Source organism: Aptenodytes forsteri, unplaced genomic scaffold (assembly GCF_000699145.1).
Source record: "Aptenodytes forsteri isolate BGI_AS27 unplaced genomic scaffold, ASM69914v1 Scaffold26, whole genome shotgun sequence".
NCBI classification, from domain to species: Eukaryota; Metazoa; Chordata; class Aves; order Sphenisciformes; family Spheniscidae; genus Aptenodytes; species Aptenodytes forsteri.
This window is the reverse complement of record NW_008794125.1, coordinates 2,301,285-2,317,701: the sequence shown is the minus strand read 5'-3', so window position 1 is coordinate 2,317,701 and position 16,417 is coordinate 2,301,285. Positions and strand designations below refer to the sequence as shown.

The following is a 16,417-nucleotide window of genomic DNA, read 5'->3' as shown; positions in this document are numbered from 1 at the left end:
AGGGGAATGTTTTTTAAAAAAAAAAAAAAAAAAAAAAGAGAGCAAACTTTCATATTTTTAGGAAAAGACTAACAAGTCCTTCCAGAAACTTAACAGCTATAACCAGAGATGACTACAGATAACTGTAATAAAAGCCAGCAAATAGCAAAGGTTAATTGCTGTTACAGAGACACAACCTTAGGAGACACGTGGCTGCAGGGTATTTGTGTCTTAGGTGGCATTCTGTCGTACAAAGCAAGCCAAGGATGACAGAGGTGACAAACTGTTAGAAAAAAAAGTTGTCCATTTTAGAAAACAGACCTTTCTTGTTATTTCAAAGACACTAAAATAACTCCGTAAAACTCAGCTGGGAACATTCCCTTAATGATCCGGGCCACAGAGAAACGGAACCTGAGGAGACAGATTGCTTAAATTTACTTCTGAAACAGAAGATTTGAAATCACCAGAATCAAAGGCACTGACAAATAATGAAACTAGCTCACTGGGACTAATGAACCAGGAGGCAGCATCTACCAGAGGGTGTTTATGCACTCCTTCACCTTATCTTCCAGTGTCAGGTGCAGAAAAAAAAACAAACCCAAACATAAAAGAAGCCTCAATCATTAAAAAGTTGTTTCTGTTCTATGTTGCACCCTCTGGAGCAAAAATAGAACATTTTTTGAGTTTTACATTAGTTGTAAGAGGTTTATGAAAGAAGTTTTCTAACGACATCCATGGCACTTGATCTGCAAACCTTTTCTTTCTCCAGTAGGTGTCAAAGAGCTGAAAGGACTTACAGAGCACCGAGTGCTTTGTGCCCGATGGTCGCAGAGTAAGGTCACGCCTGCTTATGCCATTTATTGCTGGGATAGCCCGTCACCCTCTCTTCTGTGCAGTCCTCATCTGAGACTTCCGAACACACGCTCTTGCTATGAACCTCCTTTCATTTTCAAGCAAACAATTCAACTTGTTATTTACAGTGAACTAACTTTTTAAAATTACTGTAGAATGTGAAATGGGGCAGCTTCTTTCCAAGTGCTAGTCCTACCTTGAAAACTGCAGCACTGAAACAACAATCAGACTGTTCTATTTACTATTTACAGTGAACTAACTTTTTAAAATTACTGTAGAATGGGGCAGCTTCTTTCCAAGTGCTAGTCCTACCTTGAAAACTGCAGCACTGAAACAACAGACTGTTGCAGTTCATAACTCTTAAGCAAAAACCACAGAGATGCACATGAGATCAAATTCCAAGCAGATGAAGAACTGAAAGGTCCTACAGAGCTCAGCTGTGCCTGAATCCATTTTGTTTGTTTGTTTTTGTTTTGTGCTGGTGGTGAGTTTTTTTGGACCCCTGGCAAAGCAGTTTTTTGGAAGCACAAGCTCCCCAGCACAAGATGGCATGTGGGAAGCATTTTTTTCTTGAGGTGCAAGACCAACCAAACACACATTCCTACGCTGAAGCTCGAGAAGGCGAAAGACTTCAACCATGAACACGGCAGATACTTTATAACCTTTAAACATTCTGGCCTTGGCCAATGTATTAAAGACATCAGGGTACTCTGAAGGAATGAGCGGAGTCCCTCCGCTCTCTTTCATTCTTCCTTGTCTTCTGTCCCTCACCTCTCTTAGATGTTTCTAAGAACATCTTATAATACGAATTTTGCAAGCTCCCCCCCCCATTATTGTTGAATTCACTTTCTTCCTCCAGGGAAGCTCAACAGAGTAAGGTGATGTTGTGCTGGAGCTGCGATGGTCTAAGGATGTAGGAAGAACAATCCAGTTTGCCAGTGCAGCACGAAACAGAAGGTATAACACGATGAAACCAGGGCGAAGGCAGCATTTCTGATGTCAGCCAGCTGTACCGCGCCAGTCCAGCTCCATGTCAATAGTCATCTGTCTCAAAGAGGAAGATCCCAGTTTAGTTGACTAAACACAGTCAAGTACACAATCTGCTTCCCAGGAGGCGCTGTGCCTCCCCAGCACAAGTGATTTCTGTTTTCCTTGAATCAAGCAAGACTGGGAAGTGGGAGATGAAAGAAACAAACACATTTTAGGAGTATTGAAACTGACCCAAGGAGGGGATGAAGGGCTGCACAGAACCCAGTTTCCGCGGGGAGCTTCGTATTTCCCTGGGACTCTGCTCTGTGAGTCTGAAGAGATCATTTCTAAGTACTGTCCTGATTAGCGCGTGAGTACTTGTTTCTTGTACTTCAAAAGGTTTACAACCTAAGGAATATGTAATTTTTCTTGGAAACAAAAATCTAAAAAGTGAGAATCCTTTGGGTATCCCCAATGAAATTAAGTTGAAACACTGTACTCATACACTATAGTTTTCTTTTAAAATACAGAGTAACATGCAGATTACAATGAACAAAGCATGGTATTTTTATAGTGGTTGTAGTAAAGCCAGACTCAAAGCTTGAACTATACGCTGCTTGCCAAATATATCTAATCAAGTTGTAAGAAGATGCAAACTGATAACTTCTATGAAAAGGATTCTCGTATAATGCAATAATACAAACATGCCACACTAACACTGGCTTTGTTGTTATTTTTAAAGACAACTGGAACTATGCTGAGATATCAGCTCCAAGGTGAAATCTCGGTATGCAAAGCGGCCAATGGCCGCTCATGAAACTCTCAGCCACTAACCTAAGCTCTGGAAAGAGGCTGGGAAATGAAAAATACTGCCAGTGTCCAGCATTTCCCCCAGGCTAGCCCTAGGCAGCTTTCTAACGCAGCGTACAGGGTGCCAAATCCTCCCTAGGATATGTTTAACTCTTCCCAGCTGTACACGAAGCCTGCGTGATCAATTTATGCACCTTATCACCGTATCTGGGTTAGGTACTTTCTGTTAATACAAATTTATACCACGGATCAGAACGCCAGCATCGCGCGCTGCCCGGTGCTAGGGGAAGCTCACACTTTGCTGCTGCTGGGGTTGCAGTAACATCAAACCAAAGCAGCAAAACTCCAGCATCATTCTTGCGAATGGGGTTTCACATAAGATGACCAAGGGGAAGTTTGGACTTCACCCCCCTCCCTGAGAAAACTCAAATTTCCCATTCAAACATCCTCCCAGATACTAGATTTGTCGAGACCAACAATTATTATGTTTTACAGTAGGGGATCAAGCATGTTTTTAAAATGACTTATTACATATAACTTCACATTGAGAAATGTTAAAAAGGATTAATGTAAAACGGTAGGCTTAAACCATTTTGCATAGACCTAATTAATCAGAAGATTATTTTTGGGAAGTTATGTTTACATGAACTGAAGTCAGCAGAGAAGTTTCCCTGGCAACAAGAAATGGCCCACTTAATATGGTAATGATGATATTTAATTGAGACCAAAAAAAAATAGGCTTTGACTGATATCAAATCACGGTCCTACTTTTTCCTTTTTCCGAATCAGAAAGAATTATCCATTTTGTAAGTGGAGGAGGAAAGCACCAGGAACACAAGAGCTTGAGCTAGGTATCTTCAGCAAACCAACAGCATAAGTTAAGCTATTTCTATAACTTAAAATTTGCAGCATGCTAGTTACATTTTAAACAAAAATCCAATTTGTTCTTGCTGACTCCTGCCAACATTTGGACTTTCCCAATCCTTAGGTCTTCTAATATTTGAAAATATCAGCTAAACACCTGTTCTCAGCCACTAATGACAGAACACACACAGAGGGGGGAAAAAAGGAACCTAAAGTTTAATTGAAGTTGGCCACAGGAGAAAAGTGATCTGAAAAAAATCTAGAGAAGAGACTGGAGAGGGACTGGCGTCCCTCCCTCTCACCTCTCCCTGCTTTAGTCACGTTTTCAGTTAAGACAACAGTGTCCCTGTTCCAAGCAGCCTGGAGTCTATACGAGCATACAGTTTCAAGGATATTTAGATAAAACACCCCTAATCTGAGTGGAGGCAGTGAAGCAAAAATAAGAATAGCCATAAATAATAACAAACTCAAGTTATCTGTTTAGTTGATCCAGTCAAGTCACTGCCATAATAAGAGAGATATGGTTGTGTGTTTACAAAAATCACACACTACTGAATTTAAGAGAACATATTTTCCTCTGCTCAAAATAAGTTTTTTTTGTTTGAAACAGAGAGAATCTAACTCTACAAAATGCCGTAGGTAGGTAGTAGGTCCATGAGAATTCACTCCTATTAATTCTGCTTCCAAGCCCAGTATGATTTCTAGGCATTAGTTAGTCACACAATGTTATCAGATGTTGTTCTTTTGCTATACAAAAATGTGAGTTTTGTGGTTCGGATTTTAGGTTACAATTAATTGCAGAGGAAGGTACATACTATGTGCATAAGAGGACTTTTGAATGTAAAGATAAGAGTTCAACTTCATGACAAGTCATTTAAAGAGTATTTTTCCTTTTTGAAGGCCTGACTGAAGAATGACTGTTCACCACAGAAATGATGAAAAACCTGGCTTTACACAGTCCTGAGCAGAATGTTTCTGACATCAAGTTCCTACTGTAGTTTAAACAGAATATAGGCTAAGACCAGAAAGCATATGACATGTTATATGTTAAAAATAATTATTGACATAAGACAAAAAGCACACAAATAAAGATTAAACATACAGGACCCCTGTTACTGCCTTCTCTCCTTTATACAATTTTACACTGTACAGCTGGATTTTCCTTACCTGTCTTCTTTAATCACATCCACAAAATGAGCATCTGTCTTTTCTCTGATGTTTTTGAACCTCAAAGGAAGGAGAGCTGATTGATCCAGGCTCACTCCGCCCCATCTTCCTTTCTCTTGCAACATTTCATAAAGCGAGGTTTGACTATTGCTGAGCTTTTCTTCCTGTGGAGGACTCAAAAGTCCGTTTTGAGTCTTTGGACTGTGTCCTCCTGGAGCCTGAATGACAGAAAGCAAAACATAACATGGGGAACATTAGTGGTTGAGAAAGTAGACAGAAGAGGTTTCGTGGAGCAAAAGTTGAAAGAAGTTCTTCCCTCAACACCCTGAGCTTTTGCCTGATTGCGTCAAAGACCTAACTGCACCTGCCTTGAAGTCGTTCACATCTTCTGTAAGTGCACGACACCTGACTAGGCATCTTTTTGCTTTTTATGTACCAAGTTTCCAAGGTGCAGAAAACAAAGTACATTTTTTTTTTTTACACACGCAGTGAAGACCAACCACAAGCCCAAATTTCATTCACTCATCTTAAGGTCAAGATTCTTCTAAAGAGTTTTTTAAATACCTACTTAAACTGTGCTATCTTTCCACAGGTCATGAGACAACTTTCTCTGCCAGCCCTTGCTGATCCTTCCACCGACCACTACAGCCCTGCTGCTCTCCCCGACAGAGCCCCCTCCTTTCTCCTGCCTGTGGGAACAGCCCTTTTGTACGTCTCATCACCCTACAAAAAAAAACTATCCTGCAAATTAAACTATATTTTCTTCACTGACTAAGATATAATTCTTCTTTCTGATTTTCTTTTGCCTTTGTATTAATTAATACTGCATTTTTAAATTTTGACACCAGCTTGCAACACAGCTTAGGTACACAGTATTATCAATTCTGCTTTCATTCATTTGAGAGCACAAATTACTTTCAATCAAAAATTATTCTATTTTCATGGAACCTGAAGTTCCTTCTTTCACATTTTCTTTGACCTAGACCAATATGGACTGAAGCAATTCCAAAAAAATTAGACAACTAAATATGGTTACAATGAAAATGAACTGCAGTTAGTCAGGATCATTTTCAAATGCAAACATATATCAAACTTAGCATATTTGAATGCTCATCTCCCCCCTCCATGTCTTATCATTTATCATGTATCATTTATCCCCATTCTGAAACCCACTCATGACAGAAGTTTCTTCATTTCTGCCTGTAAAGCAGTCAGCACAGCAGTGACAAGCTCCTCCAGAAGACTATTCTTGGACGCCACCGCAGTGACCATAAATAAATACCGTAAATATCATCATCATACCAACCATGCTCTGAAATATGTTACTTAGATTGGAAAATCAACTTAGTTAAAGTTAAGAAATATCTGGTTTCTGGCTGCCCATGCAAAATTAATTCAACCTCCTTGTGTATCTATCCCGTAAAGCAAATGAGGCACATGAATACAGGCAGGTATAATTAAAGGTGCAGACACAACCAGTGGAGATACAAGACTAATGGAGCAGCAGGAGAACGTCACCTTGGGCAGGGAAGAGTCAGAAAGCACTCGGGCTTGGCTCCCTATCACTGCCAAGACCTCAAGAGCTAAAGTCATAACAAGGTGTGTTGGAATGGTTCCCGGGAGCGACAGGAAAAGCAGGAGGACGGTGGGCTGTGCTTCCCCTTCCTCCTGCCCGCTAGGTATGCAGGATCCCCACCCTGCGGGCTGCCCCGATGGAGGCGTGAGCCCCTAGAGCCACGTGCTGGGAGCCAGGAGATGAAAGGATTCCCAGTCTAGTCCCTTCTACCACTCACAACAGTTGTTTTGGCAGCTTGCAGGTGTTCACAGCCCAGTGACAGCAGCTGACAAAGTAGAATAGGAAATTTAGTAGTTACCTTGGTATGCTGCCAATATTTTGCTAAAGAACATAATCAACAGAAGAAAAAGGTGATTTCAGCAGCATGTGTCTCAGCAAAAGCAGAGCAAAAACCCTTGGACCAGATACGTGCTTGCGTATGACAGAAGGGTACTCTCCTGGTAAGCCAGAGGCACAAGAATTTCTCACATAAAAGGTCACCAGTTTCTTTTCTAAGGGAAAACATTCAGCAGCTTCAGAGCAAGTCCTCCTGCAACCGTAACAGCTCACCTAGCCTACCGAGAGGGAACACCGCTATGGAGCACAAGACGTACTGCAGTGCCAGGGTAACACCTCTGTTTTTGAGATGAGGAGTACTAACAAAAGCAAACCAAAGAGAACTGCCCAACAAGTTGCTAGAAGTGAAAGGTCTTCATTATTTGGGGTTTTTTTTTATTTTATTTTATGCTAAAGATTGTATTTGCTCAGAGCACTTCCCAGAACACCTTGAGGACTAAAAAAAAAAAAGTCATAGTTATCACCTTTTTTTTTTCCTGGTAAAGAATCTTTCTCCTTTTCCTCACCCCTGCAGATGTCATTACTTGAAAAGCAGTAACGGAGAGAACACAACTTTTGCTATGAGTGGCTCAAATAAAAGATATGGACTCTGTGCACTGTTTGCTTTCCCTGTCTGTTCTTCAAGTTCATCTGAAGAATGCAGCGAAAATTTCTGCTCTTTCAGAGAAGGTCAGCATGGACTTCTCTTGGCCTTTTCTCTTTAGCTCCTTGGCAAAGGCTCAAATCCCTAAGAAAATTCTTCCCTTCAGTCAGCTCAAGGTTTTCCTGTGCTGTCTCCACTCTGTTAATCTTAACAGGAGGGGATTAGAGTGTGAAACTGCTTGTAAGGAGAAAATCCCTATTTATTAAATGTTGTTAGCTCCAACGTTACTGTGGTTTCTGATGGCAACAGGCTGTACAGGTTTTTTTGAGCACTCGGAGATTTGATGTACCACGCGACGGTTTCCTCTCATCAAGAGACAGGGAGGCTTCAGAGGCTGTTGGAACCCACGAAGGTCCAAGGACACGGTTAACATCATTAACATTCCCTAAAGACAGGGGGCACGAGTGCTGCAGGGCCAGGCACAGTGACATGGCATGGGACGGGTACAGACTCCAGAGAGGGACCTTATGGTGGTTCTTCCCAAGAAAGCTGAGACTGCAGTGACATGGAAATCAAATGCCATGGGAAGTTTGTGCGTTAGCTGTTCTTTAAGCTTTCACTTAAACAGGCATGCCAGAGTTACTGGTAGCCACTTAACTGGTCCAATTTTTGACTTAGCAATAACTAAATGAAATCAAAGAAGGATATGCGATTTGGTCTCCACTAGCACGTTTCTTCCAGTGAAATTACGGACATTTTATTCAGCACTGCACAGACCTCTTCTAAGCAAGGTTAGATGACTTGCTGATTAACACACATGAAGCTAATACAGCTGTAGTAGGAAGAAACTTAAAGGATAATTCTGATGAAGACAACATATGAAACGAGGCAGTTGGTACCTAAGGAAAATCTCTGTTTGCACTCGGTTCCTGGAGATCCCTGGCATGTGGGCAGAGGCAGCCTGGGGAAGAAGCATCTCACGCATACCATCTTGGCAGCCTGGGCACATCTCCCACAATGTTTTCTGTCTTAAAGATCTCATGCTGTTCCGAGACCAGTACCTGCTGGCCACTCTGCTCTACCCCTCAGAGCTGAAGGGATTATTATTTTATTTATTTCTTAGGCTGTTTCCTAGGAACCCTGGCACAGAACATGGTCTACTGTCTTACAAACCATTTCAGTCCAGTACAGTAAGGCAGCCCCTGCTTCTGAGCTTACAATTTAAGCATAGGAGACAACAGGTCAAATACAGGCAGAGAGCAGAGGGACAAACACAGATTAATGTAGTAGCTCATCAGTAGAATAAATGCTGGCAAGTTTTTCCATTAGCTCTATATGCGAGATGAGTTGTAAAGACAGATGCGAAGAAAAAAACCAAGATAGCTATCTCCGAATGTGTTTATAAAATGATTCTCCCCAACAAGGGAAAGCATTAAACTTATTTGAAAATATAACAATCAGGTGATGAGCACTGGTATCCAGTCTGCATTTAGGCACGAGCTTAATATTCAGGAAGGAGCGAGAGGCAACAGGCAGAGCAGAGAGGCTATGAAGGCCACGAACAAGATGACAAATAGGCACCACCGGGTATTGTAGAGGAAGTAGGTGGCTTCAGCAAGGATATCTAAGCAACAGGCAAGGAAAGCAGTCTTGGCAGCAGCATGCTGAATATGTAAGATGTTGTATTTATCGGTCAGAAAAAGGATGTGAACTGACTTAGATGCTGTGAATTTCAGCTGTGCGCGTGAACAGGAATGACACTGTCTTAGCTTAGAGCTACGATGCAGAAGACACTGGCAAGACATAGGTGTAACTTGTGGCTAGGTGACACACAGCCAACTGGTGTAAGGGATGGAGAACGTGGTAGTGTTGTTTGTGCCTCTTTCTTTGGGTAGCCTCAACATAACTTAGAGAGTCCAAATTTTAGGTCCTTCTCGGTATCAAACTGGGCCCATAAAATTACTAATAATTTTGAAAATGGGGGGGCCTCAACTAAATTTTAGAATACAACTGCTCAAAATCAAAACTGGTTCTGCTGCTTAAGAGCTTGAATAAAGGAATAGCAATACAAAAATGAGAAAGCTGACTGAAGCAGAGAAATAAGGGAAAAGAAGGGATAATATGATAAATACTTAAATTACCTTCGTACTGTTTTTATGCTCATCCTGACAACCATTTTGGATAGCTCCTTCATCTATGCTGACATCACAGTGGGGAGCAAGGGTGGTACTACATGAAGGGCAAGGCTGCAACGAGACAAAAAAATTTAGCCAGGAACGTTCTGGTGTCCTCGTAGTATTATGCAATTTATAATTCGGTCCACGTGTATACTTGCGGCATGGTTAAAAGATAAACAAAGCTACAGAATGGGAAGCAGGGAGCAAAATTTGACTGGAACAGAACGCACCATTTCAAAAATAAATCACAGATTTTCTGTTTACTGAAGCTAAATCCAATCCAGGAAAGCTTTACTAGTGTAAGAGCACAGATATACTGTAATCACTGCATACTAGCAAAGGACCTCCCCAAGAAGAACAAAATACTCTTTAGTGAGAGAAGTGCAATTTTCTTGTTTAAAAACTGCCTGCGAAAGGATCTGAATGGCATTATGAGTGAAGACTTAGCACAAAATGCAGCAAAATTCAAAAAAAAGCACGGAACACCATGATGCATTATGAACAGTACAGGGAAATGGAAAGCAACAAATCTGAAACTAATAAAGGGAAATACTTTTTCATATAGTGGTCTAAGACAGTAGAGCGGAGCTCAGGCTACCGTACATTGTTGAAGCCAAACACCCGGCAAATGTCACAGGAAACAAGGAAAGCAAAAACATCAGGACTTGTAACAGTTGCAGGTTATGCATTTTGGAAGCAACCTAAAATGTCCCACTTTGGCTTTTAAAACAACGTAACCCCTTAAAGTGTGATCTTCTTAAGGGGAATTAACCCCGTATCTGTATCTTGCACGTTCTTCATACTTTTCTCCAGTCCTGGCCATGTACAGGCAGGGTGCTGCATCAGAGGGACTGTGTCTGATCCCTATTGGCGACTCCTCCGCTCTGGAGGTGGCCAGGCTTGCCAGAAGTCTACTAATGGGTACAGAGACACCAGTCACCGGGAGCAGCGTGCTAAATTCGGCGCACTGTACTCAACGGTGGTAGGTGATCCACTAAACATCTTCATGAATTTTCCAACAAGCTACTTGAGCCTTTTGTCCCAAGCTCAACACCCCACATCCATTTTATGTTTATTCTGGACTCAGGAGGGACTGGTTTAGGCCTCTGTAGTTTATCATTCCCCTGGTCCAAAAACACAATGTCTTCAGGTTCACTCCCTATTTCACAGACCAGTGTCTATGTCTTTTCAGAACTGACTTTTCCATCTCTGGTGTCACACCTGAAATTGAATAATGCGGCATCTTCAATTTTCAGGTTGTTACAGCATGGCATTTCATTCAAAAAATCAGCTGCTATTACAGAGGCTAAAAACTATAAGTAAATCTATCTTCACCATTTTAATTACGTACATGCATTTTATTGATATCCATACTGCAACAAGGTTTGCAATTAAAAGAACTACAGATACACTGGAGGGGAGGAAGAAATACAATTCCTTTCATGGATCAATTACTGTTGCATTCTCCTTCCTGACTTTCCTTAACAGATCTTGTCTGCTAGAACATCCGTTCAAGCCCAAAATGTGAAAGTCATCCTTTGCATCCAATATGGCCACTTATTCCCTTTAAAACAAAAATATTTCAACTTGCCTGTAATTTTGCCCCTCCTACTTTTGCAGAGCTGGAGTCATCTCCTCCTACACTGACACTGTTTACAGCTTTGTATTTAAAACAGTTGGCATGTAAGTCATGATTCTTTTGCAAATTATTATCTCCAGACCCTACCAGCAAGCTGCAGGCTTTAAAAAGAAAAAAACCAAACCACTGTAAAAAAGAAACCCACTCCTTTTCAAAAATTGTGCATGATCTGTGATTAAATCGCACAGTTGTTCTTTGTGGGGATTTTTTAATATACATATATATTTATTTACTTATTTAACACTGTAAGACCTACTCTAGCACGGCTGGCAAATTAAGCATTCCTCGAAAGCTTGACCCAGGCTTCTCGGTCCGCAATCACTCCGATAACAGACTACCCAGCAGAGAGACGGCTGGTGCATATCTACACTTGAAAGCATGCTGTGGAGTTTGGAATACCTGTACCTAGCCATGCTGTGAGAAGCAAGTACACTTTGCACTCCCCATGCTGCAACTACAGTTGCAGAACGCGTTTTTAAGTAAGTGCTCAGCATTCACACGATTGCTTCATCACTATGCTATACGCATTCTGACACGGTTTGTGGCATGCATTATACGGATGCTTATCAGACCGCAGGGAAAGCTGACTTTGGGGTCATTCAAAATTCACTCCGGCATCAGTGTATTTTGGGGAAGACAGGCACACTATTTTCAGAGTTGTGAAGCTGCTTAGGAAATTACTGGCCAGACCTGTAGCGCTCATGGTGATGAATAAAAACAGGTACCTATAAACATAAACTTGACGCAGCAGCTTTAGCACAACGGTAGATAGGGTATCCAAGGCGGCTGAAACTGAGCTGGCACTTGTCCTAGATGCTCTTCTGAAGCAGCTTCTTTTAGCTTCTCCTTCGCTTATTTGCATAGCCACGTTTGCACTTTTGCACTGTGCAGACCATCATTCAGCATTTAAACAGCAATTAGCACCCAGCCAAGACGGTTCCAGAGCGGGGACTAGGCAGTAAACAAAACATGGTGGGCCAGCAGCATGCTTCCACATTGCATACTAGCTGTTTAGGAATAGTGATGCATCTGTATCTACCCTTCTGCAGAGTAAGTCACCCCATGTTTTAGAAAACACATACTATAGCTGAGCCTTAACAACAGATTTCATCTTGGACTTGAGTCGTTTTAACAGCATGTACCACAAGTTAATACATAACAAATTTTATCAAATCCTAGCTGCAGTCAGGTCAGTCCTGTAGTTTGCCGTAGTTTCACGGTCCTCCAGTTACAGCTTACTTCGCTGTCTGACATTAACAAGGCATCCTTGCTTTCTCTCAGAACAGCACCCTTAGTTTTACTGCTTTAATCCCTCCTCTCTCTCCCCTCTGCTCCACGGACAGGCAGCTCAGTAATACTGCTCCACTTGGTATGTTCTTCTTCCTTCACTACTTGGAATAAAGGAGTTTCTACCCCTTACTGTCACATCTGTACCTCTGCACGGCCGTGCACCGGGCAGCACAGACAGGCTTATTTGTACAGACACCCACTGGCTGCTCCGAGATGTATTTTCCTACCTTATTTGCTAGTACCTTCACTGAAAGACAAGAGAGAGCTGGAAAGCTGGTGCCTGAGGGGTGTCAAATATATTCTTTCTTACATGGGAGAAGGAACAGAAAATTTTCACCAGCAACTTGGATACAGTCAAACCACACACAGTGCATATTTTGGGGACGGATAAAGATGGCTACAGCTAACTTCTGTAGTTAAACAGTCCTGGCTTGCTCTGTAAGGACCTCACTTTGGACTGTATCTTTGGGCCAGCCTTTCAGCTGATCTCACTTGCAATCCAGTGTTTTTACTCCAAAATTTAAAACGTGGCACGGAAGCAGGGTAAAGGTGCCTGACCCATGCTCTCCTAATTCAGACGACAAACATACAAGCAGCAAAAATGGAGCAGCATGAAAGCTACCCCCCATCAACTCTGTCAGCTAAATCTCAAACCTGTGTTGAAGAGATCCTCTCAGGACTAAACACACTGAAGTCTAAGGACAGTGACCTGCAGATGACCACCCGTGGTTCTGACATTTGTGCCCAGCTCAGGCAACCCAGGACGAGGAACTCTTAGCACAAATTAAAATAGAGAATAGACATCTGTTGTTTGGGAAATCTGTTCTGAGCTGGAAGATGGAGAGTAACAGCAAAGCTTTGAAGCAATACACATTGTTTCACAGATTTCCTTGTCAAGAGATCTTGTGAGAGGTGTGAACATAACAAAATGTCATCATTTCTCTAAGCTGAATCCATACAAATCATTGCCCTCGGTTCTAGATATAGGTTTCTAGAGCAAGCAGATGAAACACAATCTCATAGCTTACCAGAGCATTTTCTCCCACCACACAAACAATCCTGTTATCTTTTTACGGGGGTGTCTGTTATATACTCATGTGAAAAAGTTCACAGGTACATGACCTGTATGATAGAGGAATGGCAGAAGCAGGGTGCAGCAAAAGCAGAAAACCATAGAAATTAAAGAATGTGCTTTAAGCAGCTACTGTATTCCCCCATAAAATCAAGACCATTGAAAAAGCAGCACTGATCTCTCAGTCCTGAAATATTAAAAAAATAAAATTATTTGAAATCACCTTTAAAAAGTGTTCACCTTACTTTGGGGATTCCTTGTCAATTGGCAAGGCTTTTTACTTTGTAAATTTCTTCATCCCTCAAACTACGTGTTGTCACTGTATGTATATACACACAGGTATACATACATATATACACAAATACATAAAGCAGGGCATCAACAAACCTGTAAGGTTTCCCCATCCACACATCTCTCCCTGGTTTGCACAGTTTGAGATCTATGCTGCTTGGGTTTGAAACAAGAACTCACCTTCGGTTTTTCCACATGTTTGAGAGTCTTTGTCAAGTCACTGGCGTTCTCGGCTGACGATGCTCCCTGTATCCTGGCTCCGTCTCCGGATTCCAAGCCAGGCAGCAACGCTTGTGAACAGCTGCAGTGGGGCTCCTTCACCTTCTGACCAGAGATCAGATAGGTCTTCAAACCTACAGAAAAAAGAAATGGAATAGTCAGAACTGCAGAAAGACAAAAATAACACTCCTTTGGACTCCTCAGATATGAAATACAGTAACTATCAAAGCACTATCAAGGCTCGGCAATACAGCACACGAAAAAAGACAGTGGCTGGGAACAACCACCAGCAATATAAAGATACTCTGTGTAAAGTGGTGGCAATTAGGATTGCCCAACATCTGCTCTCCCAGACACAAGAGACTACTCTAACACACAGCAACAGCCAGGGCTGACACGTACTTTCTTTATTCCATTTTCACTCAAGTACTTCTGAAAAATAGAGCTAAGACCTTATGTATTCGCTTCCAAGTTGTAATTTGAGCTCTCGCATTAACTCTTTACTTCTGGAAAGGATTTGCAGCCTGTTTTTCAGTGATATCTGTGTTAATATTCTACTTCTGAAAAATCAGCATGTGTTCCTCCACTCGCACTCTCCATTTGTCAGGGAGATGTCATGAAGATTGCTTAATGCTGGTAGCACACTGAGAAAGGAAATGGCATTTAAGTGCTAGAAATTCTGATGGGTTTTCATAGTTAGTGCAGACTTCACATTTTTAAAGAACAAAATCGATCTCTCTCGCACGTACGCCCACACACGCTCTCTGCAACTGTTGTATGAATTGAAGCATAATTGGAAAGCAGATCCAATATTAAAGGCCAGGCTGGTAAATACCACGCTGTATCAAGCTGAGCTGTATCAAAAACCTGTTCAAAAAAATAAAAGATCTGAATTTTGTTTAGAATATCGCTTATTTTACTTCCTTGAAACTTTGCGTTATGATGTTCTGGGTTATTTCTAGGCACAAAGACTAAGAAGGAGCTACGAATCACACTGCTTTCTGAATCCAAATGAGTTAATTTTATTGCCACTGTATGGGAAATCTCCCACTCAGCAAGGAAGGGCACTGATGTGCTCTGAAAAGCGTGGAGGTCATCAGCTCGCAGAACTGGAAAGCGCTCGTCATTTTGTGGTACCAGAGACTGTTGTCCCGTGTGATTCTGCAGCCAACCTCTCGCTCATGGGATGGCTGCTGGTTTTGTATTTGGGTCAGCTGTGCATCACCCCCCTCCCTTTTTCTGATACTTGTCACCTAGTTGCAGCCAGACACATGACTGTCACAGCCATCGACTGCACTCAATTGCCTCCATCCATAGGACGAAAGCTGGAAATAACTATGTCAAGTTGCAGCCCTTGGAAGAGGGCAGGTTTCTCTCATAACCTTCTTTACAGACAGAAAATCATATTCTGTAAGCCTTTTTTTTTGTCTGTAGCATGTAACACAGACAGTACTTTGTCTATGACCTTTCCAATAAAAATAAGTTAGACATACTAATAGCAATTTTGCAGTTTCTCTGTTTATTCCACTAGTAACTTGAGCTCCTGAACACTTCTACAACCAATGCAGAAACCCGCATCTGTATCAACCATTTCAACCTCAGGCTCAAAAGCTGCTGGGAAAGCTACGGTGTTCTCACAGCCTCTCCAAGCTCCAGAGCACTCGCTCTCCTATTTGAGATGTTAGACTATAAGCCAATCCTTATTTTTATATCGCTTATAGTAGCGCTTGGATTTTATTTGGCAGTGCCGCTTAATAAAAACCTGAGCTGCTGCTGGCTTCCAGATGTAGGGCTGTCTCTTTAAAACTTATATTGATGGGGGTTGTCATTTAAGGAATTCACCACAATCAGCTTACAATTATATGTTTACTGTGGTAAAAGCTAGAGCATTAAGCTTACGACTCCTATTTTTAAAAGCTACCTTAAAGCAACAGGATTATTTTACCACTCCTATTATTCCCCTATTTTTTTTCTAAACAAACATATTTTCTTTGTTTTTTGTATTTTTGAAAAGGCACTTTTTATGCCTTACTGTGCTGCGTAGCCTAATTATTTCGTCAATCTGTTGCATACAGTAAAATTATCTCCAGTTTGAGCTCCACACCGAGGAAAAAGGGAAAAGGCTACAGAACGCCAGTAATTGAAAATGCGTTTAGGAAAGCAGAATCCACCCTCGCCCCAACCTTAAACCGCAGCGTGCTGCGGCTCCTCGGCCCCGCTCCACCCCTCGTGGCAAACCCACCAGCCCTCAGCTGCTATCGCCACGTTTTGCATCGACAGCCGCTCGCTCCCGCTTTGTCCCACAGGCTTTAGCTGCAGGGTTTAAAGTTGGCTAAAACAGCCAGTCGTCAGCACCGAGAACTGACTCTAAAAATCTCTTTATTACCTCCCCGTGCTCCCCAGCCCCGCCACGTCCGCTGAATACGGAGTGTTACTCAAAATGGGTGGTTTGAAATCAGACAAAGAAAAGCCAATATCCTGCAGAACCACAGCACACGTTCAGTAAGAAGCCAGCAGGGCTACTCCTAGCGCTGAATGCAAGGTCAGGGTCTCAGGAGAGCAAGTAAGGAAAAAAGGTTATTTTTGGAAAGTT

General features: G+C 41.9%; 1 protein-coding gene across 3 annotated transcripts in view; it reads right to left on the bottom strand.

Annotated features, from left to right (window-relative positions):
• Positions 1-16,417, bottom strand: part of ADCY9 (adenylate cyclase 9) — a 97,050-nt gene that overhangs the window by 34,360 nt on the left and 46,273 nt on the right. For 2 of the 3 annotated variants that reach the window (XM_009277476.2, XM_009277493.2), the window contains 3 exons: positions 13,786-13,958; positions 9,278-9,382; positions 4,642-4,859 (listed from right to left, as the gene is read on the bottom strand). In XM_009277476.2, the coding sequence (XP_009275751.1) occupies positions 4,642-4,859; positions 9,278-9,382; positions 13,786-13,958 (496 nt within the window). The remainder of the gene's footprint in view (positions 1-4,641; positions 4,860-9,277; positions 9,383-13,785; positions 13,959-16,417) is intronic. The other variant, XM_009277484.2, reaches the window with a different exon arrangement.